Raw genomic sequence first — 25,843 nt, forward strand, 5'->3', positions numbered from 1 at the left:
CAGGAAATATGACATTCCTTTTGTACTAGTTTTCATTTTGATAAATATTGACCAGAATAATAAGGAAATCTCCCCTGCTTCACTTCAAAATAATGTTGTGATACTTTTAAGCCCCCTGATCCTATTAGACAGCCCCTCAACAGTGCAGTGCTTTCTGTGTTGCACTGGGGTTGGCCAGTCTAGAGTTTGAACTGGAGTTTTTTGACGAGTTAATTGTTCTTTGTTGAATTATGTGAGCCCGTTTACTATCGATGCTCACAGCACTAGAAAAGTTTAGACTGAGTGTAGGAGGAAACAAAGCTGTAGAAAAATCTGGAAGCTTGAGTTAAAACTCAAAGCAGAGAGTTCAAAGCATTGTGAATAAAATCATTTACACACACGTACCATTTATACGAGGTTCTCGGATATAAAATGTATAACCAAACCCACTGCTTTCAAACTCTGGAAAGTAAGTGCTACTCGCCAAGCCATTGCTGATGGGAATTTTAAAATTCCCCCGACAGCTTAGTTGTTAAACTAATACTTTCTCCCCAGACATTGACTAGTTTTGGCTAAGTCCTGTTACGGGCTGATTTTTGTTTGTTCTGTCACATCCTAACAAGATCCTTATTTGTGGTAAGTGGTTCAGATGTACAAGTAAAAAGTAACAGGTTCGCTAGCTGTTCTTTTCTCATTCAGGGTGCAATTCTGACTACAATGCTCGCGACAAGAAACTTTTCAGGTATGTCTCTAAGTCATTACTTATATCATATTCAATTACATACAGTAAAAAAAATTGTACCGAGAATCACTGCAGGTGATATTAGTGGACAAATTCTTAGTATATTTGCAAGAAATTCCTCTTTGTGTTATTTTAACATAAGCATTAATCCATTAGCATCTGTATAAAAAAGCAGACCAAACCATTTCATCAGTGCTAACTAAGTCTTTGTCCACTAACAATTATGACAAAAATTTCTGGGATTGTACAAATGTAATTATTCTAAACAGCTTATTACATACAGGGCTAAATATTTTCCTCATTTAAAAAGGAAGGTGCCAAAACTGTTAAATTACCCTGTTTTTACATTATTCCATAAATGCGCAGATATGTTTTTACACACAATAGAGGGCATACAGATTATGCAATGCCCCCTTTGCAGCCCAGCAGGCTAATTGTCTTTTTGCAGCCCACTAACAGTTTATTCATTAATTGGTATGGCGTACCAGTTAGGAGCAATGATTATTTCACAAGCGTTTACCAGTTTATGTCTGTGTATAAATTATCTGTGGGATATAGGCTTTGTTGGCAAGGCTGACATTTATTGTTCATTTCTGATTGTCCCTTGAGAAGGTGTGGCTGAGAAACCACCTTAAACCATGTAGCAAAAGTGCTTCCACAGGCCTGTTAGGTATGAGAATTCTAGGCGCCTAACCCAGCTGTTACCTAGAAATGCTTTTGGAGGTTTGTTTAGAGAGGATGGTACTCCCATAAACCTTTGTTCTTCCCTGCATTGGACGTCACAAGTTTGAGAGGAAATACTGTTTCAAAAAGACAGGGAATTGGAGGCTTTGCACCTTGATGTCTTTTCTTCCGTTTACATGACTAGCAGAAAGACATGAATTGTTCCTAGATTGCAAACTTGGAGGCAGTTTTCAAGAGCTACCCAGGCATGACTCGCCCTTACTCAGTAGTCCATTCAGCCCCTTCTCACATAGTGCTGCTTGTTCAGAAACAAAATGGCCTCACACCTTGCCCTGCCCTTACTCTGTCCTCGCCACGTGGATTAGCCAGAATCCATTATACTGCTGGATCTGAGATTTGTTCCGTTTCTCTGTTTGCATTTGCCTTTGTGTGGCACAAGAACTGATGAAAGTAATTGCCGGCTTGGCCATCTAACCTGTGCCAGATTGTCTTAGCTGTAACAGAAAACTTAAATACTTCCTCCTGCCTGCCAGCCTCCCTACAATTCTGTGCCTCACTCACCCATAGACACTCTTTAGAGAAGCAGAAAGTCCAGTGTGATAACCCAAGGCCGCTCAGGGGAAAAATGCACCTGAAAATTCTGCTTCTACTGAGGTTGTACAAATGCCGCAAGGAAAAGATGCAATAACTCTTTGAATCCAAGAATGCAGCCATGCAAATAACTCTGACGATCTCACTGAAAGGCAAACTTTCTTTGAGGAGTTTCTTGTGATGAAACTTTCGGCAGCCTTGTTTTGCTTTTCACAGTCAATGGAAACACTTGATTGCTATACCATAGAGTCATTATGTTCATGAGTCCGTTTGGGATGTGGTCAACATGAGGCCACTGATTGCCTTTTTAAACTGACAGAGGGTTCAGCATTAGCATTGCTGGGTGCTTTGTATTCACGGGGAACTGTGTTTGTTAAGTCACTGTTTGGTAAGTCTGATCTATTTGGGAAGGAATGAGAGCAGCGATTTATGCACTGCCTTTAAAGGGAACATAGCGTCCCAAAGCAGAGAAGATAGCAGGGGGTGAAGTGGTGAGGAGAAAGAAATGGCAGTTTTGAAGGAATGAGGAACCAAATAGGTTTGAAAGCAATGGGAAATCTAAAACTGGCCTGCACTTTATTCCTCCAGGGTTTGCAACCCTAACCCTCCTCTAGATCAGCTGCTCCTGAAACCCTCGTCTCTGCCAGTGTTACTGCTGGACATGACTCCTCCATTAGCCATCCCAGCTGGTCGCCCACATCTACGTCTAGAAAAAAATCCCAAAAGAACTGTGGATGCTGTAAATCAGGAACAAAAACAGAAGTTGCTGGAAAAACTCAGCAGGCCTGGCAGCATCTGTGAAGAGAAAAATCAGAGTCAACGTTTTGGGACCAGTGACCCTTCCTTCTGAGGGAGGGCTACCAGACCTGAAATGTTAACTCTGATTTTTCTTCACAGTTGCTGCCAGACCTACTGAGCTTTCCCAGCAACTGTCGCACATCTCCTTCCTGTGAATATGAGCCCCAAATCTCCACTGCTGGTGTTCTGATACATACCAAAGCCTGTTCAGCCATTACCCCTGAGCTCCCTGATCTTATGGAGCTTACAGCCTGGCAATACCTTCAACTTACTTTTCAAATCTCTACATGGCCTTGGGTTGTGTATTTCTGTAATCTCCTCCAGGCCCTGAGACCTCTTGAAATAACATGCTCCTCTTATTCTGACAAGTTCCCAATTTTTAATCATACCAACCCTCAATCCCCTCGGTCGCTCAGCAATGGCAGCTGCATCTTTGGTCTTCCTGGGCCCTAAGCTCTGGAATTCCCTCCTTTAACCTCTCCTGCTCTCCTTGCTCTCTTAAAAACTCCCTGTTTGACCAAGCTGACTTCATCCAACATAATATCGCCTTACATGCTGCTGGTGTTAAATTCTAACTTTATAATACTTCTGCCAAGTGCCTCGGAGGGTTTTATTATGCTAAAGATGCTACATGAATGTACATTGTTGTTGCCACTACAGCAGCCCACATCAGTGATGGCTGGCGAGTGTTAGCTTTTGTATGCGTCGAATCAGGTAATTTCCCCAATGAATTGTGGTCCCCTTCAGAAAGCTAGTTGAAGCTGATAGATATTATATTGTAGGGGGACAGCAGGAGTTTTCCATTAAAGGTCGGTTAAATTGGTGAGACTGCAGAATTCCAAATCTTCCTCAGGGTAGCATTCCCCTGGAGAGCAGCCTGGTGTAAGGATGGCAGCACTTCATTTCTAAAGCCCCCAGTCTTCGCTGTGGGTTTTCTGAATGCAGCAACATTACAGTTTGCTGGGATCTGGGGACAGCAGCTATAATGTGAGCAACACCTGGAGCTCCTCATAGAATCCCTGCAGCGTGGAATCAGGCCATTCAGCCCGTCAAGTCCACACCGACCCTCCAAACAGCGTCCCACCCAGAACCATCGCCCTATCCTATCCCTGCATTTCGCACGGCTAATCCACCTAACCTGCGCATCTTCGGATTGCGGGAGGAAACCCACGCAGACATGGCGAGAATGTGCAAACTCTGCACTGACAGTTGCCTGAGGGTGGAATCGAACCTGGGACCCTGGCGCTGTGAGGCAGCAGTGCTAGCCATTGTGCCACCCACAAATATACAAGAGCAAATGGGGCATTATCATGCCGCTCAGCCAAGTGAAGGAGGGTATCAAGCAGCTGCTGTCAGCATTGGGAGGATGGATTTACAGGAGGGAAGAAAAGCCTTGAAAAGCACCAAAGAAAGAAGCAATCTAAAGGCACTAATGAACTTATAAAATGCAGTGATTGCAAATGATGTTGACATCCCTTAAGCTAAGCATCTGGTACCATTTTAAGTTAAGCAAAATGCAAACAGAGGTTTGTAAATCCTGTTGATGGAATGAGGTCAGCTGTAGGCGTCAGTGTTGCTACATCACTGCTGCGATGAGAGAAACACTCAGTCGCCATAACAACACAACAAAACCAGTGGATACTCCTCCACTGTCGTTTCCTACGCACCCGCTATCAGGAGTTACCTGTGTATGAGTGCTCCAGTCAGTGATTACTCTACTCTTAGCAAGGATGGGGGCTGTTGCAGACAGAAAACCATCTTAAAGCAAGCCCAGATTATTTCCCCAGCCTCTCAGTTCAGACTGGTGTAAGAAGGTGCACACGGTGGATCTTTTCCTGTGCCTCATGTTGAACTAGCAGAAGTTACCGGAGACTTGAGGGTGGGGGTAGAATAGAGGAGATGAGAACATTTTGCTTGTTTACCCTGGGGGGATCTCGAACGTGTTGCTTGAGAGTCCGGTGGAAGCAACTCCAACAGAAACTTTTGGGAAATCAGACAAATATCTGAAGTGGAAAGAATGGCAGGGCTGTGGGGAAAGGGTGATCATGGGACTATTTCAAAGGGACTGGGAATTTAGGAGCAGGAGTAGGTCATTCGGCCCATCAAGCCTGGTCCACCATTCGATGTGATCAAGCCTGGTCCTCTTACCTCAACACTGGAATCCCTTCTCTCCCCATATCCCTCGATACCTTTAGCTCCCAGAAATTGAGCCATATTCAGTGAGTTGTCCTCCACAACATTCTGTGGTCGAGACTTGCACAGGTTCCACACCCTTTGAGTGAAGAGATTTCTCCCCGTCTCGGTCCAAAATAGGCCTCACCCCTATCCTGAAACCCTGCTGTTGTGTTTTGGAGCTCCTGATCAGGGGCCTGCCTGCAAAGAAACAGCATGGGCACAATGGGCTGAATGGTCTCCTTCTGCACTTTGGTTCTGTATTACCTTGCATGCATGAAAATTGTGACGTAGAGGGTACGGAGAAAACGGTGGGCATAGAACACATGCTGTTTTGCTGTTCCTCTGATTAACCTTTTGGGCCTTCTCGGCTCCAATCACTAAATCCTTCGCTTCCAATAGTTGGCAGGCAGTACACAGCTCCAGCTGTAACAACCACAGCTGCTGTTGGTCTGGCTGAGCAAGGTATGTGGCATTGAACAACCCATGTGAAAAGCAGCATGCAACCTGAGTGCTTTCACCTAACTCAGAATGACTGTCATTTAACCATCACTCATCATTGCTTCCCGAGGTTTTTATTGAAAACAGAAAGGTACATGAATCTTTACACCTGGGTGGGGAAATGTACTGGTCCCATTAAAAGCCTGCAGCCGCATGCACACACCCGCACATTAGCTTGTCTACTAGCTTTGGAAGCTCCTGCAATATTGGCATGCAAGCAGTTAACATGTTCATTTGCACTGCCATTGTCTGCATTATTAATGGGTAGCCATTAGACACAAACCTGGTAATGTCAAGGCTGAAACAGCAGATGTGAGACTGGAGTTCTGAGGACTACTTCCTGGACCCAAAATCTTGGGCAGATGCTCCCTGACCTTCCAACTTCCAGTTTCTGGGACTTTCCTGTTTGTGTTAAGCAATTGCTTGCTAACATTGGACAAACCTATGGGAGCACTGTACCGGTGTGTGGGTTACCTTTTTATGAAGAATTTCCGCCCCGCCGTTTTTCTTTTGACAACTTAAGTGCAGAGAGCCTGAAGTTGAACACAGTGGGGACAACAATTAGTTTGGCCCAGAGGAATTGCAATGTGTTAACACGTGCACAGCTGCATCTGTGTTATGTTCATTGGAGTCTTTGCAAAGTGTTCTGAAAGAGTAACTGAAATTAACGTTTCAAATGTTTAGATGTAGAGAAGCGATGCACAGTTGCACATTGCTAGGTTTCATCTTTCTATTAAAGGTTTAGTTCATCCCATCGTGAAAGATCCTTTAGTGTAAACTAATCATAAAGAGCAGAAATCACCGAATTTGTGCTTAAAAGGCAGGAGCTGACAAGAATCCATTCATGGAAGGGTACGTGGAACAAGTAGCTATTGAAACCAAATCAATTCCAACATTTAATGAACTGAGGTGAAAAGTTGAAGGAAAAATAGTCAGGAAATAGAAGTGAAATAGGATGAAAAGTTGGCATGAAGGTATCTAAACACATATAAGACAGAGAAATCAGAGTGACCTAACACGTTTCCACTGTTCAAGTGCTACTCTGAATGTCAAAATACCGACATTTCATAAAGTGTATAACATAATTGAATTTGAAGATGTTTCTTCGCTCTGTAACACATTCCAATATTTTGCCGACTGGTTTTATTTCATGAATACAAATTGAGTTTCAAATTGCAGGACCTATTAAAGACTGTTTCACGTGTTTTGAAACTGTTATCAGCTTTTCAAAAGCGTGGCTCTGCCCCTCAATCCTAAAAAGCTGAAAACCATCAGTCATTTACTTATCGTATTCAATAAGTTAAAAGTTCTGAAGCACATTCGCTGCTGAGAATCTATCCCAGGGGAACCAAATTGGAGAGACAAGGTCAAACAGACATCTGTGCACAGGCCTATAAAGAAGGGAACAAATACACACTGTGGTGGAAAAAGGACAGGTCTACTTTCCAGAAAACAACTGTTTGGATCCTCTGTCAAAACTCTGAACATGATTGTAAAATAATAAATGACTAAGGTACAATGTTGCAGCTTTTAATTTTTGTTTTAAAATCCAGAATAGCCAGCTCATAATGATAGCTGAAAATTCAGGTAATTTAAAACAATAGCTGTCATCTAATTAGAATCGTTTTGGTTTGAGATCAGATACCAGGGACCTTGAACATTCCTGGTTCCACCTATATCCTTGTCCCAACCTTTTCATTTTGCCTCTGCTCCTTATTATCTAAGTAGGTGTAAGGCATTCGCTTCTCTCTGCAACTTCTGTGCGTTGTTGAAAGGTGATACTTATTTAAATAGCCCAAAGATACTAATGTAAAAAATATTTTGACAGGTATATATGATGTACTTGTTAAATTGAGTTTTCCTGTTTCACATTTGTGTTGACTTTCTGCAGACAAGACAAAGAGTAAAGTTATTTACATTTTAGACCACTTTATTAATAAGCTGAAGGGTATTAGGGAAGGTAGGAACAAATCCAACACATCTGTCATTGAGAAACTACTTGTGAACGCAATTGCGTTCTGGAGTATGTTTTATGATCATTGGAGGAAGCATAAAATACATCATTTCCGATCTTCTCATCTGCCACATTGACTGAGCTGAGCGTGTGCTCTCCCCATCTCATGTGATTAATGCTTCCCATCACCTCTGTCTGTGCATGAGGATTGGTTGCCTGCCTAATACGTTTCATCATGTTGGAGCCCTTTGTTAATGGGACTATTTCCCCAACAGCAGCGAAGCGTGTGACCTGTATTGGGACAGTGGCTGCAATTCATACCCATGTAGAGACATTTCACTCATAGGGCCGCTCCATTTGGAATGTGGAATGTAATGTCAGATGGAGATTTGAAAAAGGAGCATGTCGATTCCCACTCAAAGTCTTGGTCCTTAATGGCAGGCCCTTAGGAAGCATGTTTAAAGTGGTACACTCACATCTCCTCCTCTCCAGTCTCACTCCAGTGAGCGTGCACCTTGCTGTGTCCCTTTTTCCGTGTCCATTTAATTTTCCATCCGTCAATGGCAATTTACTGATTAGATTTCAAATTTAATCCCTCGATGTGAGATTTTTTCTCATTGGTGCTCGCCTTTCACCCATTGCCCCATATTGTGTCCGATCACAGATTGGATAAAGCAGTCTGTTCGGGCGATCAGAGCAGGTCAATTGGTGATAAGGGCTATGAATGTACCTGCATTAGTGGTTCCTATGGACCTGCCTGATTGCCATTCCCAAGAGCCGGCACCAGAACACTGCATTTGGAATGAACTTGCTTTGAAAAATAAATATTGCAATTCAAGCATCATTCTTTTTGCTCTATATCTCTTCCTTTTTTCCCCTCACTGTGTAATTCACGAAAGGTAAGATTGAGACAGTAACTTCCATTACTTAACTAAATATGCTTGAACTTGCCCTTCAGTGGTTTGCTCTGCCATTGACAATTTCCTTGTTTTCAATCTTCAGAAAGCTTTTAAATTCTCCCAAAATGACTCCTGTGCCAAACAGAATGATAGTTCGATTTGTCAGGAATAAATTAATCTTCACAGAAGCGGAGCAGTAGTACAATAAACACTTATAATGTTTTGTTTCACTTGATCTTACAGCAGCAAAGAATTTACTGAATAAGAAAACAGATGGTGTCAAGGTAGGTTTAAGGTTTTGTGTGTGTCTCATTTCCTAAGGGGCTATTTCGTTCGGTTTAAAATCTGCCATTGTAAGTGAGCAACACACAGAAAACACTCAGAATGGAATCAGAACTTGAAGGCGAGAGACCAGATCTCACTTAATGTGGAAGAGTGTTTTCATTCTTCGTGGCATCTCTGAAATAGTTCTCCGAGTGATAAATGGTTGTGTATTGAAATTGGCTCAGTTATTGCCTCAGCCTGATTTAGCTGTACTGTGGACCCAAGAGTTGCCTACTGCACATTTTCTGATCAGCCCTGACTTTACCAGCCACTTTTCTTCAGCTATGTTTGGCAAAGAGAACCTGACTAGAGGAGTACATCATTTGTACTTGTCCCTTCCATTCCCAATTCATCCACAACCTCTAGATGATACTTGACTGGTAATTGAAGTTACACTTGGGGCTGTAGCGAATATGGGAGTTTGGAACTTGCAACTTAGAGGATGAGGATTTATGAAGGCTGATCCATAAGACTAGCATCTTCGGTGAGAAGCCACATGACACCAGGTTATAGTCTGACAGGTTTATTTGAAATCACAAGCTTTCATCGCACTGCCTCTTTACCTGTTGGACTATAACCTGGTATCATGTGACCTCTGGCTTTGTCCACCCAGGTCTAACACTAGCATCTCCACAGCAATCTTCAGTGAGGCCTTTTCAATGCAACATTATTCAATAGGGGCTTAAACGGTTTTTGATTGCAAAGACAACCCAACTACCTCTCCCCTCCCCCACAACTAATTGAATGACCTTTAGTACACATTCACTTTGTAATTATGCCCAATGCTTTCAGAATTGATTATTAGTTAGTAGGATGATGATGGAACACTGTTCGAGTGCAAAATGATGGCTTGGATAATTGTGGATCTTTCTCGTCAAGTATAATTAAGACTATAATAATAGTGCCTAAAAGAAATACGCACAATGGGTTATATAATGCTGAGACAAAAACATCTGGCAGTTAGTCTCATTAAGAAGGTAACTTTAAAAAGCCAACCTACATTTTGTCAGACAAAACCTCGTTCAGTGATGGGCTTATGATCTCATTTGGAGGTCTCACAGAATGGCAGGTTTGGAAAAGTTTAATTACATCATGTTCCTGTGATACATTGCCAAATGTGTAGTTATTCACATTATGTCTGAAGGGAAAAGAACAGGTAGAATGTTCTGTTCAAATTGTGCAAAGCCAGAAACAGTGGGAGCCCAAAGTGACATTGGAGTCCAGGAGTCCACTATTACTAAAATGTCATGAACAGCATCAGGATAAAATCTGGAGTGGAATGTCGACCTTTGTATTCCAGTGCTGTGGCTACAAGGGGGTAAAAGTCATGCTACACAGAGACCTGGTTAGACTACACCCGAGACACTGGGAACAGCTCTGGTCACGACATTAATGAAAAATCTATTGGCCACGAGGGAAGGGAGGTGTACGTGAGGAGTATAGTGCAGGCTTATGAAAATCAGGGTTAAGCAACAAATAGAGATTAAACAAAATAGGATTTCCTGGTGTATGGAAGGTTAAGGGGTAATTTGACCAAAATTGTAAAGGGAACAAATGGGGCAGGTAGTGGGAACTTATTTCTGCCAGCATGTCTAGGACTAGGGAACACAATCAAAAAATAAGAGCCAGGAACTAAATCAGGAAGCACTTTGCACATGCAAGATGTAGAACGTTTGAATTCTGTTCTGCAGTAGACATTACAATTGGCTAACAAGAATCTATCTGAGATATTCAGAATTATGGGGCATGGGCAGGTGTATGGAGTTACATCCCACATCAACCACGATCTAATTAGATTGTGGAGTAGACTTTATTGCGTAGGGAGTGGTGGGTGGAAGTGGTGCTAAAATGGTTGGTTTCTGTTACCAGTGGGGGGAGGGGATAATGCGCATTGACATAATTTACTGTGCACCTACTCAATCTGCACCCAAGCTGGGTGTCTTCAGTAGAAATAAAATATCGCGGATGCTGGAAATCTGAAATAAATCATAGCGTACTGGAGAAACTCAGCAGGTTTGCAGCATCTGCAGAGAAAGAAACGGTTAATGTTTCAAGTTCACAAGAACTCCCCTTCATTCCACAGATGTGGCTGGATCTGTTGGGTTCCTCCTGCACTTTTTTGCTGCTTTTAAAATATTCTGGGGACATCGGTTCAAGTCCCACCATGTCAGATGGTGAAATTTGAATTCAGTAAAAATCTCGAAGAAAAATCTAGCCTATACTCAGCAGGTCAGACAGCACTTGCGAAGAGGGGAATAGAGTTAACATTTCAAGCCTGAGGTGACTCTTCCTCAGACTAGAATGCGTTGAATCCAGACACCTTAGTGAAAGTGGGAATTATGCCATTCTATCCTTTGACTTTGCACAAAAGCTGTCAAAAAGAACTATGTAGTAAGCATAAGCAGATTTGATAGAGCATCAGTCAAACCATTGAGCCAAAGATACCTCCGCTAGGTGAAAAGAACTGCAGATACTAGAAATCAGAAACAGAAACAGAAATTGCAGGAAAGGCTCAGCAGGTTTGGCAGCATCTGCGGAGAGAAATCAGAGTCAACATTTCAAGTTCAGTGACCCTTCTTTAGAACTGATGGTAGCGAGGAAATCATTGGCTTATATGCAGAACATAGAGTGGTGAGAGGGGGGAAGGAGTAAATGATAGGTGGAGATAGAGCCCAGAAAGAGCAAAAAACATCTGGACAGACAAAAGAATGGACAACAGTCAGTCTGGGAGAATTAATCCTTTATTCATTCATGGGAAGAGGATGTTGCTGGCGAGGCAGCATTTATTGCCCATCCCGAATTGCCTAGAGGGCAGTTCAGAATCAACCACATTGCTGTGGGTCTGGAGTCACATGTAGACTAGACCAGGTAAGGATGGCAGTTTCCTTCCCTAAAGGACATTAGTGAACCAGATGGGTTTTTCCTGACAATTGACAATGGATTCTAGGCCATCATTAGATTCATAATTCTAGATAGTGTTTTTAACTGAATTCAAATTTCACATCTGTGGTGGGATTTGAACCTGGGTCCCCAGAATGTTATCTGGGTTTCTGGATTAACAGGCCATCGCCTCCCCCTATTAATAGCTGTTTGTAGACAATTAGTGGCTTACAATGGGTGGTCTGTAATAGCAGATCATGTGATAATGAGGCTTGGTGTGTGGGTGTTTGGGTAAGGGTGTGGGTGATGGTGCCTCGAGCCTTAAAATTTTTGAACATGATATTGAGACCAGAAGGTTGTGGAAATCCCAAGCAGAAAATGAGATGCTGTTCTTCCAGCTTGCCCTGAGCTCTGCTGGAGCACTGCAGCAAGTCTGAGACAAAAATGTTGGCCAGGGAACATGGTGGTGTGTTAAAATCCCAACACTCCTCTGCTAGAAGTGTTTCTGGTCAAATCTCAGAGGAGGAGGCTGACTGTTGATCAGACTACCATGAAGGACTGCTGCGGTCTGTTTTTTTTAATCCTAGAGTCAGGAGGAAAGAGATGTCAGAGTGATCCTCCACATTCCTATTGATACGTGCACAAAACTAGCTGAGAGTGTTTGAGAACAGGTTCACCAGGTAGCTTCCCCACTGGAGGAAGATATCCATTGCGGTACCTTTCATTATAGATACAAATACAGCTCACCAATCCCCAAACTACACAGTAGAATAAGTACTGTTGAAAATGGGGTGTAAATATTCAACATAACAAGGTGTAGAGCTGGATGAACACAGCAAGCTCTACACCTTGTTATCGCGGATTCTCCAGCATCTGCAGTTCCTCTTATCTCTAAATATTCCATGTTAATTTCAGGTTTGTGATATCAAGGAATGTTTTAGAAATAAGTTCAGAAATATATCAATTTTTTTGTCAACAATTCAGCAAAATAAATATGAAGTTTTAAAATTGCACCCTGGCATATTGACAGACAAATGATTTTAAGACTGATCTTTTTGACCTGTTTTCACAAGGGGAATTAATCAATACTAAATGAAGTAAGTAGGATCACAAAGAGTAATGGCAAGGCCTTATGTATTGACAACTGAATGTTAAGCAGGCTATTATCCTTGCATGTTTCTCAAAGCTTCTAAATTAAATAACATGCCGTCTTAACTCATGAAAGTAGAATGCCAGTTGGTTAAATGTAAAGATTTCATATTTTGTGTCAATCCACATTAGTGGCATGCCAGGTAAATTCTGTGTTTCCTGGGAAAGTAATGATTACTTACATGCTTTTCGTTACATGCTCCCAATGCAGTGATTGCTCTGCATTCCCATTGTTTTGCTACTTTTGTTTTCTTACTGAAATATTCTCTGTTGCTTTTATGTTGTGGATCTATGCCAAGGAATGCATCTATAGAACCTTATTGTACGGATATTCAAATAAGCAGAATTTCTCTTTCATTTTCTGTTCACTGCAAAGGATTTTGTCAGATGCAGACAAACACATTCTGAGATAATGGGAACATTCTGAGAAGCAGGTTACTCTGTCTTTACTGATAATGGGAACTGCAGATGCTGGAGAATCCAAGATAATAAAATGTGAGGCTGGATGAACACAGCAGGCCGAGCAGCATCTCAGGAGCACAAAAGCTGACGTTTCGGGCCTAGACCCTTCATCAGAGAGGGGGATGGGGGTGAGGGTTCTGGAATAAATAGGGAGAGAGGGGGAGGCGGACCGAAGATGGAGAGAAAAGAAGATAGGCGGAGAGGAGAGTATAGGTGGGGAGGTAGGGAGGGGATAGGTCAGTCCAGGGAAGACGGACAGGTCAAGGAGGTGGGATGAGGTTAGTAGGTAGGAGATGGAGGTGCGGCTTGGGGTGGGAGGAAGGGATGGGTGAGAGGAAGAACAGGTTAGGGAGGCAGAGACAGGTTGGACTGGTTTTGGGATGCAGTGGGTGGAGGGGAAGAGCTGGGCTGGTTGTGTGGTGACGCCAACGGAACCCTGCCCACGGCCGACGCCGACGGAACCCCGCCCACAACCTCCACAGCCAGCAACCCCAGTGAAGACAGTCACACTGAACCCTGCCGCATGTTCACCATCCCCCCAGACCTCCCACTAACTGAGGACGAACGGTCAGTCCTTAGTAAGGGGCTCACCTTTGTCCCCCTACAACCATACATCAACGAATACCAGTCACGGTCGGACATAGAGCAGTTTTTCCGCCGTCTTCGCCTCCATGCCTGCTTCTTCAACCGGGAACCTAACCCTCCCTTCACTGACCCCTTCACCCGCTCCCAACACAAGTCCTCCTCCTGAACACCACCCCCAGGCATCCTACCCTCCCTCGACCTCTTCATCTCCAACTGCCGTCGAGACATTAACGGCCTCAACCTCTCCACCCCTCTCACCCACTCCAACCTCTCTCCCGCAGAACGGGCAGCCCTCCACTCCCTCCGCTCCAACCCCAACCTCACCATCAAACCCGCAGACAAGGGTGGCGCAGTGGTAGTATGGCGTACTGACCTCTACATCACCGAGGCCAGACGCCAACTCTCCGACACCACCTCCTACCGTCCCCTCGATCATGACCCCACACCCGAGCACCAAAACATCATCTCCAACACCATTCATGACCTCATCACCTCAGGGGACCTCCCACCCACAGCCTCCAACCTCATTGTTCCCCAACCCTGCACGGCCCGTTTCTATCTCCTTCCCAAAATCCACAAACCTGCCTGCCCTGGTCGACCCATTGTCTCAACCTGCTCCTGCCCCACCGAACTCATCTCCACCTATCTGGACTCCATTTTCTCCCCTTTGGTCCAGAAACTCCCTACCTACGTCCTTGACACCACCCACGCCCTCCACCTTCTCCAGGACTTCCAATTCCCTGGCCCCCAACACCTCATTTTCACCATGGACGTCCAGTCCCTGTACACCTGCATTCCGCATGCAGATGGCCTCAAGGCCCTCCACTTCTTCCTGTCCCGCAGGCCCGACCAGTCCCCCTCCACCGACACCCTCATCCACCTAGCTGAACTCGTCCTCACCCTCAACAACTTCTCTTTCGATTCCTCCCACTTCCTACAGACTAAGGGGGTGGCCATGGGCACCCGCATGGGCCCCAGCTATGCCTGCCTCTCTGTAGGTTACGTGGAACAGTCCCTCTTCCGCACCTACACAGGCCCCAAACCCCACCTCTTCCTCCGTTACATTGATGACTGTATCGGCGCCGCCTATTGCTCCCCAGAGGAGCTCGAACAGTTCATCCACTTCACCAACACCCTCCACCCCAACCTTCAGTTCACCTGGGCCATCTCCAGCACATCCCTCACCTTCCTGGATCTCTCAGTCTCCATCTCAGGCAACCAGCTTGTAACTGATGTCCATTTCAAGCCCACTGACTCCCACAGCTACCTAGAATACACCTCCTCCCACCCACCCTCCTGCAAAAATTCCATCCCCTATTCCCAATTCCTCCGCCTCCGCCGCATCTGCTCCCACGATGAGGCATTCCACTCCCGCACATCCCAGATGTCCAAGTTCTTCAAGGACCGCAACTTTCCCCCGACAGTGTTCGAGAACGCCCTTGACCGCGTCTCCCGCATTTCCCACAACACATCCCTCACACCCCGCCCCCACCACAACCGCCCAAAGAGGATCCCCCTCGTTCTCACACACCACCCCACCAACCTCCGGATACAACACATCATCCTCCGACACTTCCGCCATCTACAATCCGACCCCACCACCCAAGACATTTTTCCATCCCCACCCCTGTCTGCTTTCCGGAGAGACCACTCTCTCCGTGACTCCCTTGTTCGCTCCACACTGCCCTCCAACCCCACCACCCCCGGCACCTTCCCCTGCAACCGCAGGAAATGCTACACTTGCCCCCACACCTCCTCCCTCACCCCTATCCCAGGCCCCAAGATGACTTTCCACATTAAGCAGAGGTTCACCTGCACATCTGCCAATGTGGTATACTGCATCCACTGTACCCGGTGTGGCTTCCTCTACATTGAGGAAACCAAGCGGAGGCTTGGGGACCGCTTTGCAGAACACCTCCGCTCGGTTCGCAATAAACAACTGCACCTCCCAGTCGCAAACCATTTCCACTCCCCCTCCCATTCTTTAGATGACATGTCCATCATGGGCCTCCTGCAGTGCCACAATGATGCCACCCGAAGGTTGCAGGAACAGCAACTCATATTCCACTTGGGAACGCTGCAGCCCAATGGTATCAATGTGGACTTCACCAGCTTCAAAATCTCCCCTTCCCCCACCGCATCCCAAAACCAGCCCAGCTCGCCCCCTCCCCCCACTGCACTACACAACCAGCCCAGCTCTTCCCCCCCACCCACTGCATCCCAAAACCAGTCCAACCTGTCTCTGCCTCCCTAACCTGTTCTTCCTCTTACCCATCCCTTCCTCCCACCCCAAGCCGCACCTACATTTCCTACCTACCAACCTCATCCCACCTCCTTGACCTGTCCATCTTCCCTGGACTGACCTATCCCCTCCCTACCTCCCCACCTATACACTCCTCTCTAGCTATCTTTTTTTCTCTCCATCTTCGATCCGCCTCCCCCTCTCTCCCTATTTATTCCAGTTCCCTCTCCCCATCCCCCTCTCTGATGAAGGGTCTAGGCCCAAAACGTCAGCTTTTGTGCTCCTGAGAAGCTGCTTGGCCTGCTGTGTTCATCCAGCCCCACATTTTATTATCTTATTACTCTGCCTTTACTGCCCAGAGCTAGTAATCACCTCCCTGTATTTACACTCCACTCTTTGATTTCACGATACCGGCAACACCATATTCCCCATCTCGCAATCCTTATGTTCAAAATCTCCTGTGGCCCTGCCTCTCCCTATCTCTGTAACATCCTCTCATATATCAGTACTCCGAAATCATTATGCCCCTTTGATCTACCCTCTTTCTGGGTCTTCAGTTTTCATTGCTGCACCAGTGGCAACGTTGTCTTCTACTACCTCTAGCCCTAAACTCGGAAACTGCCTTTGTAAAACTCTCTGTCTCTCCATTGAAATCTACCTGATGATCTTCAACTTTTTTCCTGGATCGCCATGGCTGTCTGTCAATTTATGTCTAATCGTAAGTGGCTTGGGCTATATTTGCTACATTGAAGGTGCTCTCTAAATGCACGTGGTAGTTGTTGTTTCTGACAATAGAACAACTTACAAAGTCAATTCAGAGCTCACCAAAAGTCAGCCACTCAGTATGTGGCGAGAGCCATATTTGGCCAGACTGAAGAACACTGTTGAACCACTTTAGAATTTTGACAACGGTTTGATAACTTTCAAAATCATCAGGATTTTCCCTCGTGCCAAGCCACAAAACACCAGAGTCATCAAATTCAGTTTCACAATTGGTTATGTTCCTGGTCTAACATCATGACCACCTAAAGAGTAAGAACTACAGGAAACTTCCTTATAGCAGTACACTCTTTACCAAAATCTGAGGATTGGTTAGCTCAGTTGGCTGGACGGCTGGTTTGCAACGCAGAGTGATGCCAACAGCATGGATTCAAGTCTTGCACTGACTGAAGTGACCATGAAGGACTGTCCTTGACAACTCCCCACCAGCCCCCCTCACCTGAAGCATAGGGACCTTCAGGTTAAACTACCACCAGTCATCACTCTCTCTAATGAATTCATCAGCCCCATGATCCTCTGGGATTATGAAGGCTTTACCTTAACCTGAGCATCCAGCCCATCTGCCACCCTCAGTCACAAGCCACAAAGGTGGATGGTCATTACAGCCTCTGATCACCCACAATTTATAATTCTGACAAAGCTGCATTTATTCCACTTTAGTTCACTGCTACAAATGCCCAAGGAAGGTTATTACAGTGAGGTAAGGTGGTAGGGAGCACTGTTGACAATTTAGGGTTGGGATACGCCCCCGTCTACAGAACAAACTGATGCTGAGGTTGAGCATTCTCTTCAGATGTCTTTGCCTGCTTTCCTGATCATTTGAAATATTCATTTTTATGACCCAGTTTGAGAATCAGGCCTCCAGCGAGAAACACAACACATTTCAGAATCCCCTAACCCCTCTCCCATTTCTGAAGAAGGATCCAGACGAGAAACGTCAGCTTTCCTGCTCCTCTGATGCCGCTTGGCCTGCTGTGTTCATCCAGCTTCACACCTTGTTATCACAAAACCAAAGGCTCTTCTTCCATTAACTTGTACTTGAAGCTCCAAGCAGCTGTTTCTGAAAATACACCCTGAAATAAAATTGGGATTAAATCAAAGAAATTCTATCTAACAAGTGGGAAATTTGCATGTGCAGAACTGAGTGAGAAATTAACACCCTGAACACGTTGATCTCAGTTTGTGAAGGCAGGTCTGTTTGTATATAGTTTCGCCCTTATTCATGGCATGTGGGCCAAGACAGAAAAAGGAATGAGCGAGAAATATACTGTTTTGGCAGACTGTACTGATTGTTAACTACAGTGTTTAGACCAAAACTCCAATTTAATATTAACTGTTAATAGATTGCTGTCATGATCTGTCCCTTTTGCAGCTTCTATCAGTGCACCTTTATTTACTTGGAATCCTGCTACTGAAAGAAACAACTCATATTTGCATGGTACCGTTCATGTTCCAAGAGCAGCACGGTGCGTCATGACCATTGAACTGCTTGTGAAGTGTGCCATTATAAAGTGAGGAACTCACTTGCACACAGCAAAGTCTCATTCGACACATTCACTAGATTATCTGTCCTTGTGATACAAGGTAAAGGAGAAATATTGGCTAGGTCACTGGGGACACCCTGTGTTCTTTTTTTGAAATAAAACAATGGGATCGTTGATGCCTGTCTTAGGAGGATTTGACCTCTCACCTGAAAGATTGCAACTCCAACAATGTCACCTCTGTGCTGGCATGGCAGCCTAGATTTTATGCTCAGATCTTTGGGGTGGGACTTGAACCCACAGCTTTGTAACCCAGATGGGAGAGCTACCCACTGAAGCACAGAGAAAACAGGTTGTAACCTTTTCCCCAGTCTTAGGAAGTGACTACCCATAATCTAATAAGTGAAGATAACTTAAAGTAACTGAGTGCAGAAACACAGCAGAACCATTTTCCGCACACTGTCTGGACACCAGTTTAAAACAATTGATGAATTCCAACATTGCTAAAGTTACTACTTTTCATAGCTGTTTAATTACCTATCTGCAAGGTCAATCCCATGATTTTGGTGATGTGAGACACTCATCTGTACAATTTTTCAGATTTGAACCCTGAACATTCTTAGTGTAAAATTTGGACTTAAATCATTGATTTCCCATTTATTCAACCAGTTAACAGGAAGTACACAGCTGACATCCTCTTTCCAGTTAGACACTTCAAGTCTGGGAACTTGCCTGGCTTTGTTAAGAATGACATGTCCGTGGCCATCAGCTTGAAACAGGTTGGAACTGAAGAATTCATGTAACTTGTTCACCCAGTGCCTGCCTCCATTGAAAACAATCAATTGAGAGTATGATAGCTGTCCTGCCTCCCTGATAGGATCGCCGTTCTCAAAGTGTACAAGCCAGGTCTTCAATCATGTGTCATATAAGTAGACAGTTGTAGGAATCTTGCTTAAAGGTTAACTGTTTGGTAGGGCTTGCCTGGCATCTCTCAATTTGTAGTTGAATATCTGTAAGTGGAAAAGTAGGAGCTTCTGTGTTGGTTAAATAGCACCTAATTTCATAGTGCTAGCTTCTCAGGCCATGAATTGTGTCATGGTTTACCAATATAAGATTTTTTTAAAATAATCTGCCATCAGTGTAAATGCCAGGAAACAATTTTCCATTATTAGCATCTCTGCTAAGAGATGCATTCCTAGGACTTGATTAATGCAGCCAATATAATGGAGAAAAAAGGTGATGTATAGTGATAGAGTTACTCATCAGTAACAGTTGCTTCGGGGGTTAGGGTTGCTAACTGATTGTAATGGAAAGTATAAAATGGTAAGATTTTCCAGGAAAGTCAAGAAATGGATAATTGTGTAAGCTTCCAGGCGGCCTGCGGTTGATAGTAATGCCAACTCATCCTCAAATCAAGATTCAGTCCATAACAATGCTGATTTTCTCCAGTTCTTTTGCTCTTTCCCCTACCCCTTTGACTGCCCAGTTTTCACCTTGTTTCTAAATGGATCACTGTGAAGGCATTGTGTTTCACATTTTCCCAAATCTTCCTGCGATGATATCTATCCTTGATTTATTTCTAGCTGACTTAACTCAAAATCTAATATTACATCATCAGTCCCTGTTATCCAAAATTCCCTTTTGAGTTAAGCATCGTGTCCAGATACCCGCTTCATTCCCTTCAAGACTTGTAACAGGACCCCACCACAACCACCATCTCTGGTGAATTAAACCTAAATTTAACTTCTGCAACAAGAGAAGGGTGTTTTGCATTCTGTGATGAAATGGGGATCTGGGGCAGACTATGTAGGAAACTGAAGGGACTGGGAGCTTGGAAAGCCTACTTTTTTTTGTATGGCAGTGCTTCTGCCAATCAGAGTTGACTTGAAAACCAGTTGGTACCTTTTCTCCAGTAAGTTAAATTGTTGTAATCATTTGAAAGTTTGTATTCTTGCATTTGTCCTGATGAGTGCAAAGCTAATTTTGGCAAGATTCACATTCTGTGCCAGCGTATATCTGATTGGGAGCAATGTTGGTTTTATATTTTCTCTGATTTTAGTGTTCCAACGAATGGGTAGAATGGGGAATTTAAAGCAGGTTCAACCTGATCTGCTGAACTTTCCACACAATGCATTGTATTAAAGTGGACGACTGTTTAATTCACCAATAGTGCACATATCTGCTAGTTAAATAAATACAAGCTCAGGTCCCTGAAAAACACACAATTTACCTTAGCAGTAGATTAGATCTGAGCTTTGGTTTTGTTGTGATCCATCTACCCCGCCAAAAACAAATCTTTGTGCTTTTCCAGTCTAACCAGCGGAAATTTCTTGTTCTCTTCCCTTTCTCTTATTGAACTGTTCAGAAAAGGAAGTCCAGTTCCAGTGTTCATTTAATGGTGAGGATCTTTTGCAACTTGCACATTTTCACCTCATCTTCCGCATCTTGTGATCATCAAATATGTGCACCATCCCATCCAGCCATGTTACCAGGGCTGATTATAGAGAGCCTGTGCCCTTGTATTGTTTTTGTTGTCCTTGTCTTGTCAGTCATTGTCCTGTGTTCACTTGTGTGCCATAGCTGTTTCTCGGGGCATAAAAGCACTAGTTTTGAGTTCAAACTGATTCTTCTATTTTTTTCCTTTATCTTAAGATAACATTCTGTTTCTCCTCATCTGCCAGGGGTGTACCAGAGTTCTACACGTAAACACCTTTGTTTTCCTAAAGTCTCTGAACAGTGCTTCGTGCATTAAAATCCCAACCTTTAGGCTTGTATGAGAACAATTATCAAGTGGTTACATTTGCCACCTATTCGCCCCAAGTGTAACTATAGCTTAACAGGGTGAAGGTAGTGTCTGACACTTCCTCCCTGGCACATTTCAATTTTACCAGTTAATATTACCTCAGGAATGCCCATTAGCTGGCAAAAAAGAAAATACAGTGGAATTTGCAACTGAAATCATGGAATTAATTGAACCAAGAATACAAACACAGTGCAGAAAAAGTAAGCCCATTTCACATAGAATAGCTGAAGAATCTAGATGGCCCAAGTCAAGTTAAATTTGCCCACAAAAGCCCTCTGACAGTATGAGCTGAAAGGTACGTGATGGGTGAAGTTGGTGTGCATGTGCCTCTATGAGCAGGGAATCGAATACAGGCCAAAGCATCAGGGAGATAGTTCCTTCCATCACTGCAGTAAAGGTCCTACACGGCATGGACCCCTAGCAACAGTAAGTGGATAAATGAAAAAATGCATAGCTTGGCTTGAATCAAGGTAATGTTAGAATGGCACAGCCAAGAATGTTCCCATGAAACAATGGTTAAGTTACTTAGTGAACCACTATAAAAATTTAGACGCCTTTAACTGACATAAAACTTTGAAAATAGAAAATTAAAGGTGACCTTTGGTTTCCTAATGACCCCAGCACTATTGAGCACAGTTCTTAAAGTTGACTGCAGGAATATTTTCCATGGAGGAATTCTATAAACCACATTTGATGGGAAAATTACTTACAAAGCTCATGCATGGAACAAAGATGCCTTTAAAAATTATTGACCATATTAATTTACTGAAGTTAGCTTTAGCAGCTAAAGTTAATGTAGCTACAGTTAATGATGAATGCTGTTATGCTTTACTTTGCCAATCTGGTTTTGGGCATCAGGAATAATGTTTTGCTAAGTTAATGTGACAGACTGCACTTATGTGGACATGCTGGTAGTCAGTGTTAATGGAGTGCATCATAAGGGGGGGACACAGAGGGATTAGTCAAAATATTAAAACCTAGACCATACAAAAAGGTAAACAGTGGTTTAAGGAGTCTCAACCCTGAAGTTAAAAAAAAATTGATTGATTAACAGCATCGTTGATGGTGGTTGCAAGTTGTGAACTTGTTTCTTTAGGTTTTAAAGACGTGGGCATTATCAAGATAGTGGTCAGTTTGAAACTGACAAAACATATCTTGGCCTTGCAATTCATAGCATCACTTGAAGATGCTGTCACTTTCCTCTGGGTGCTTTGCTCCCTGGCATGTATATAGATTATGGTCACCAGACAGGCTTTTGTGAACTTGGTGCTCCATTGCCAGCTAGGTGAACAGTGCCACAGTGGTTGGTCGCAGTGTGGTCACAGCCATCAGTGTGCCATAACTCTGTGTTAACCCTACAACGACAAGAAAATTTGATCCACTGCCAATAGCCCGTTTGATATGTATTTCACCAATGGCAAAGTGGTGTATAATTTTAAAAATACTCAAAGAAAGGAAATGACTCAAACATCAAAGTGGGTCTAACCCCTCCACCAGAAAAGAAGAGGAGCTGCCCTATTTGTTAAAATTAGTTGAACAGGACACAAAAACCTTCATTGCACAGCTGAGAACTCTTCCTAATCCATCATTATTGATAAAATATTTCCCTTTAAAATGATGCTGACATCTGGTTCCGATATCTTCCCACCAATCTATCAATGATAAGAGGTGGACATGTAGATAGATGATCTGATTAAAGACAGCAGATGTAGTTTGTAAATTGCAAGGAGTTTTTCTCATGTCAGGAGTGTCAGCCTCACTTACAACCAGAGCTACACTCAAGTGTACCTTCGATCAAACATACAGTATTTATTCCTGTAAAGGTTTAGGCAGAGTGAATTATTTAGTGATGCAGTCTGTCTGGTCTTTCACATTGTTCAACAAATCCAGCAACCCAATTCCTCAGAAACCTAACTCTGAATTTTTAGGTAAATCTGAGAGATACTTCAGACTGTAATCACAAACTGAGATTGGTGGACTCTCCCTAGGCTCTGGATTACTGAGACCAAATCCATCAAGAAGACTGGTTACATAGACTGGATCTTTATTCCTTTCTCTGTAGAAAGTGTAGGGTGTGATCTAATTGGTGTGTTTAAGATGATTAAAAAAGTTGAGAGGGTAGAGCAAAAGAAATTATTTTTGCTGAAGGGCGAGGTGGAGGAAAAATGGGGCGTGTGGTAATCTCAATTAGAATTCTGCCAATCAAGAAACATTTCAGACAAAGGGAAGTGGAAATCTGGAACCATTGAGGATGGGAGTTAGCAGAGATGTGAGGCGATGGTCTAGTGGTATTATCACTGGACTGTTAATTCAGAGACCCAGGGAATGTTCTGGTGACCCAGGTTCAAATCCGGCTATGGCAGATGGTGGAATTTGAAATCAATAAAAACCTGGTTTTAAGAGTCTAATGTTGGCCATGAATCCATTGTCAGTTGTTGGAAAGACCCATCTGGTTCATTAACACCTTTTAAGGGAGAGAAATCTGTTGTCCTTAACTGGTGTGGCCTACATTTGACTCCAAATGTACAGACATGTGGTTGACTCTTAACTAATAAGGGATGGCCAATAAATGCTTGCCTAGCCAGTGATACCCTCATCTCATGAATGAATCTTTAAAAAACTGCAAATCTCTGACTTATTTTTGGCAGGGGCACAACAATTATGGAGCCAGCATTTGTAAATGGAGTCGCAGTATGAATCAGTTATGGGTGGCAGAAAAGATTTGAGGGGCCGAATGGCCAACTCCTTGTATATAGGAGGTGCAAGGACGGCTGCTGTCCACATCGGCACTCAGTCTCGCAGGCCTGGGCAGTCGAGTGCAGCATGGGAGCTTCCGTTTAGTTTTTTTTTGCAGGAATAGGATCATATGGAATCCACTGCGAAAGTGAGGTTTCTTGGAAACTGTGTTAACTTTCACCCAAAACTATGTTGCACTGACAAATGAGTGTATAGCGTAATTGCAATTCGACTCATCGGCCTGAATTCTCATCCCCAGATCAAGGGAATTCCCAGCTCTGCAAACCTGACTTACAAAAATAGTTGCCTTAATGGCCAACATGGGCAGAAGTGGGATAGAGGATGCCGCGTGCAATCAGGGCTGAGTGAAAGGGCTCTCCCTATGCACAGGCATTGTGTTGAATTCACATTATTTTATACAAAAACCCTCGCCCCTCAAAACGCCTCACCTCCATCCTCACACTCGACTATTCCAACTTGTGGTCACTACCCATCACATAGCATGCCTTTCTACCTAGTAGCCACGAGGACAGACTTCAAACCCCTGAAGAGACAAGACAAAGTATGTTTAAATAAAGCCCTTTAGACTCTAAGACAGAAAAATCAAACACAGCTATAAAATCTGATTTATTATATTTGCATTCCTTCTTACTACATCATGGATAATGATGGGATAGTGTAGGGGGAGGGACTTAGATTAGTTCACAGGTCGGCACAACATCGAGGAGCGAAGGGCCTGTTCTGCACTGTATTGTTCTATGTTCTATGTCTTATAAGAATAAACATTTCATTAAAGTGCACAAGCCTTGATAACAGCAAACATTGAAATTCATTTGTAGTCCCACCTCAAAGAGCCTAAAGATCCAGTCCACAGATTGTGAACAGGTTCTGTTCTGCACTCCATTCTCAAGTCAATTTATGTGTAAATCAGACCGTTATGCACCAGGCCAGATCTCAAAATATTTTAAGAAGGTAGTCTAGACCCTAAGTTTTTCTTATTATAAAGGTGGATGTGAAATGCTGTGTTCCAGGTGTGATGGGACTGGTCAAGCTATTTGACATTAAGCAAAACACAATTTACTTAAACAGTATAGTTAAAATACAAACCAAAAGAAAGAGGAATTTAGTATAACTTAACTGTTGGAAGACTGAACCAAATAATAGAAACAGTACCTATTATTAATTAACTGTTCCAAAATAGTAACATCACATGAGCACTCCCCTTGGCAGAAAGGCAAATTCAGACACAGATTCCCGCATTGCCGTTCTCCAATCCAGGAGGAAGAAACATCAAGAGAAGATTCAGAGAAAATAGTAGCAAGAAAACATTCACTGACGTTTCCAATTCTTTTGAGACACCAAACGCTTCTGCTCAAAACTAAATCTAAAAACTTAAAAAAAAAACTGGAATGCCTGGACTGTGAGAGAGCAGGCCACTCCTAAGCTGCTCACATTGTTCCAGCTTTTGAAAAACTCCCCAAAGCCTCTCTAATGGTTTATTTTCTTAAAGACAGCTCGATACCTCTGCCTTACAATGTCACTTCAAAACAAAAGGACTAAATAACCTCATAAAGTGACAGCATCATCACAGAAACAATGCAGGGCAATGTAAAACAGCCACTTGTAAGTACATGAAATGTTCATATAACAAGTCTGTAAAATTTACACCCCCATATGGGATTGCATTCATTAAGTGCCTTACGGGTGACTAGATGCTGAGTTTTATCTGTAGGCATTGCTATAATGTGGGAATATGATGAAATGAGTTAAGGAAAATGAATACCACTCTTAGATGAATTACATAGTAGGTTTGAGGGAAAAGTACTTGAATATACTCATGTTACATAAAATGTGTGTTCCCACACAGAGATGGAATGAATTGTGTTGTATATGGCTCCCAACGCTCTTCACATTTGGAAATTAACTCCTTGTTTGGGCAGAATTTCAGGCTTTGAATGATGACTATCCTTGGAATAAAGGAGCCGTCCGCAGTGATATGCAATCTCGTTGATCCAGTTGGACTTAGTTTGGTTTCTATTGATAATCGAAGATAAATGGCTGGTAAATACAGTAGCTGAGCT

General features: G+C 43.4%; 1 protein-coding gene across 4 annotated transcripts in view; it reads left to right on the forward strand.

Moving 5' to 3' along the window:
- Positions 1-25,843, forward strand: part of LOC125467650 (calcium/calmodulin-dependent protein kinase type II subunit gamma) — a 368,959-nt gene that overhangs the window by 289,505 nt on the left and 53,611 nt on the right. Inside the window, exons 12-15 of one of the 4 annotated variants that reach the window (XM_048563790.2) lie at positions 679-721; positions 5,369-5,431; positions 8,564-8,604; positions 20,589-20,621. In XM_048563790.2, the coding sequence (XP_048419747.1) occupies positions 679-721; positions 5,369-5,431; positions 8,564-8,604; positions 20,589-20,621 (180 nt within the window). The remainder of the gene's footprint in view (positions 1-678; positions 722-5,368; positions 5,432-8,563; positions 8,605-20,588; positions 20,622-25,843) is intronic. The other 3 variants (XM_048563791.2, XM_048563793.2, XM_048563794.2) reach the window with 3 other exon arrangements.

This window comes from Stegostoma tigrinum, chromosome 37 (genome assembly GCF_030684315.1).
Source record: "Stegostoma tigrinum isolate sSteTig4 chromosome 37, sSteTig4.hap1, whole genome shotgun sequence".
NCBI classification, from domain to species: domain Eukaryota; kingdom Metazoa; phylum Chordata; class Chondrichthyes; order Orectolobiformes; family Stegostomatidae; genus Stegostoma; species Stegostoma tigrinum.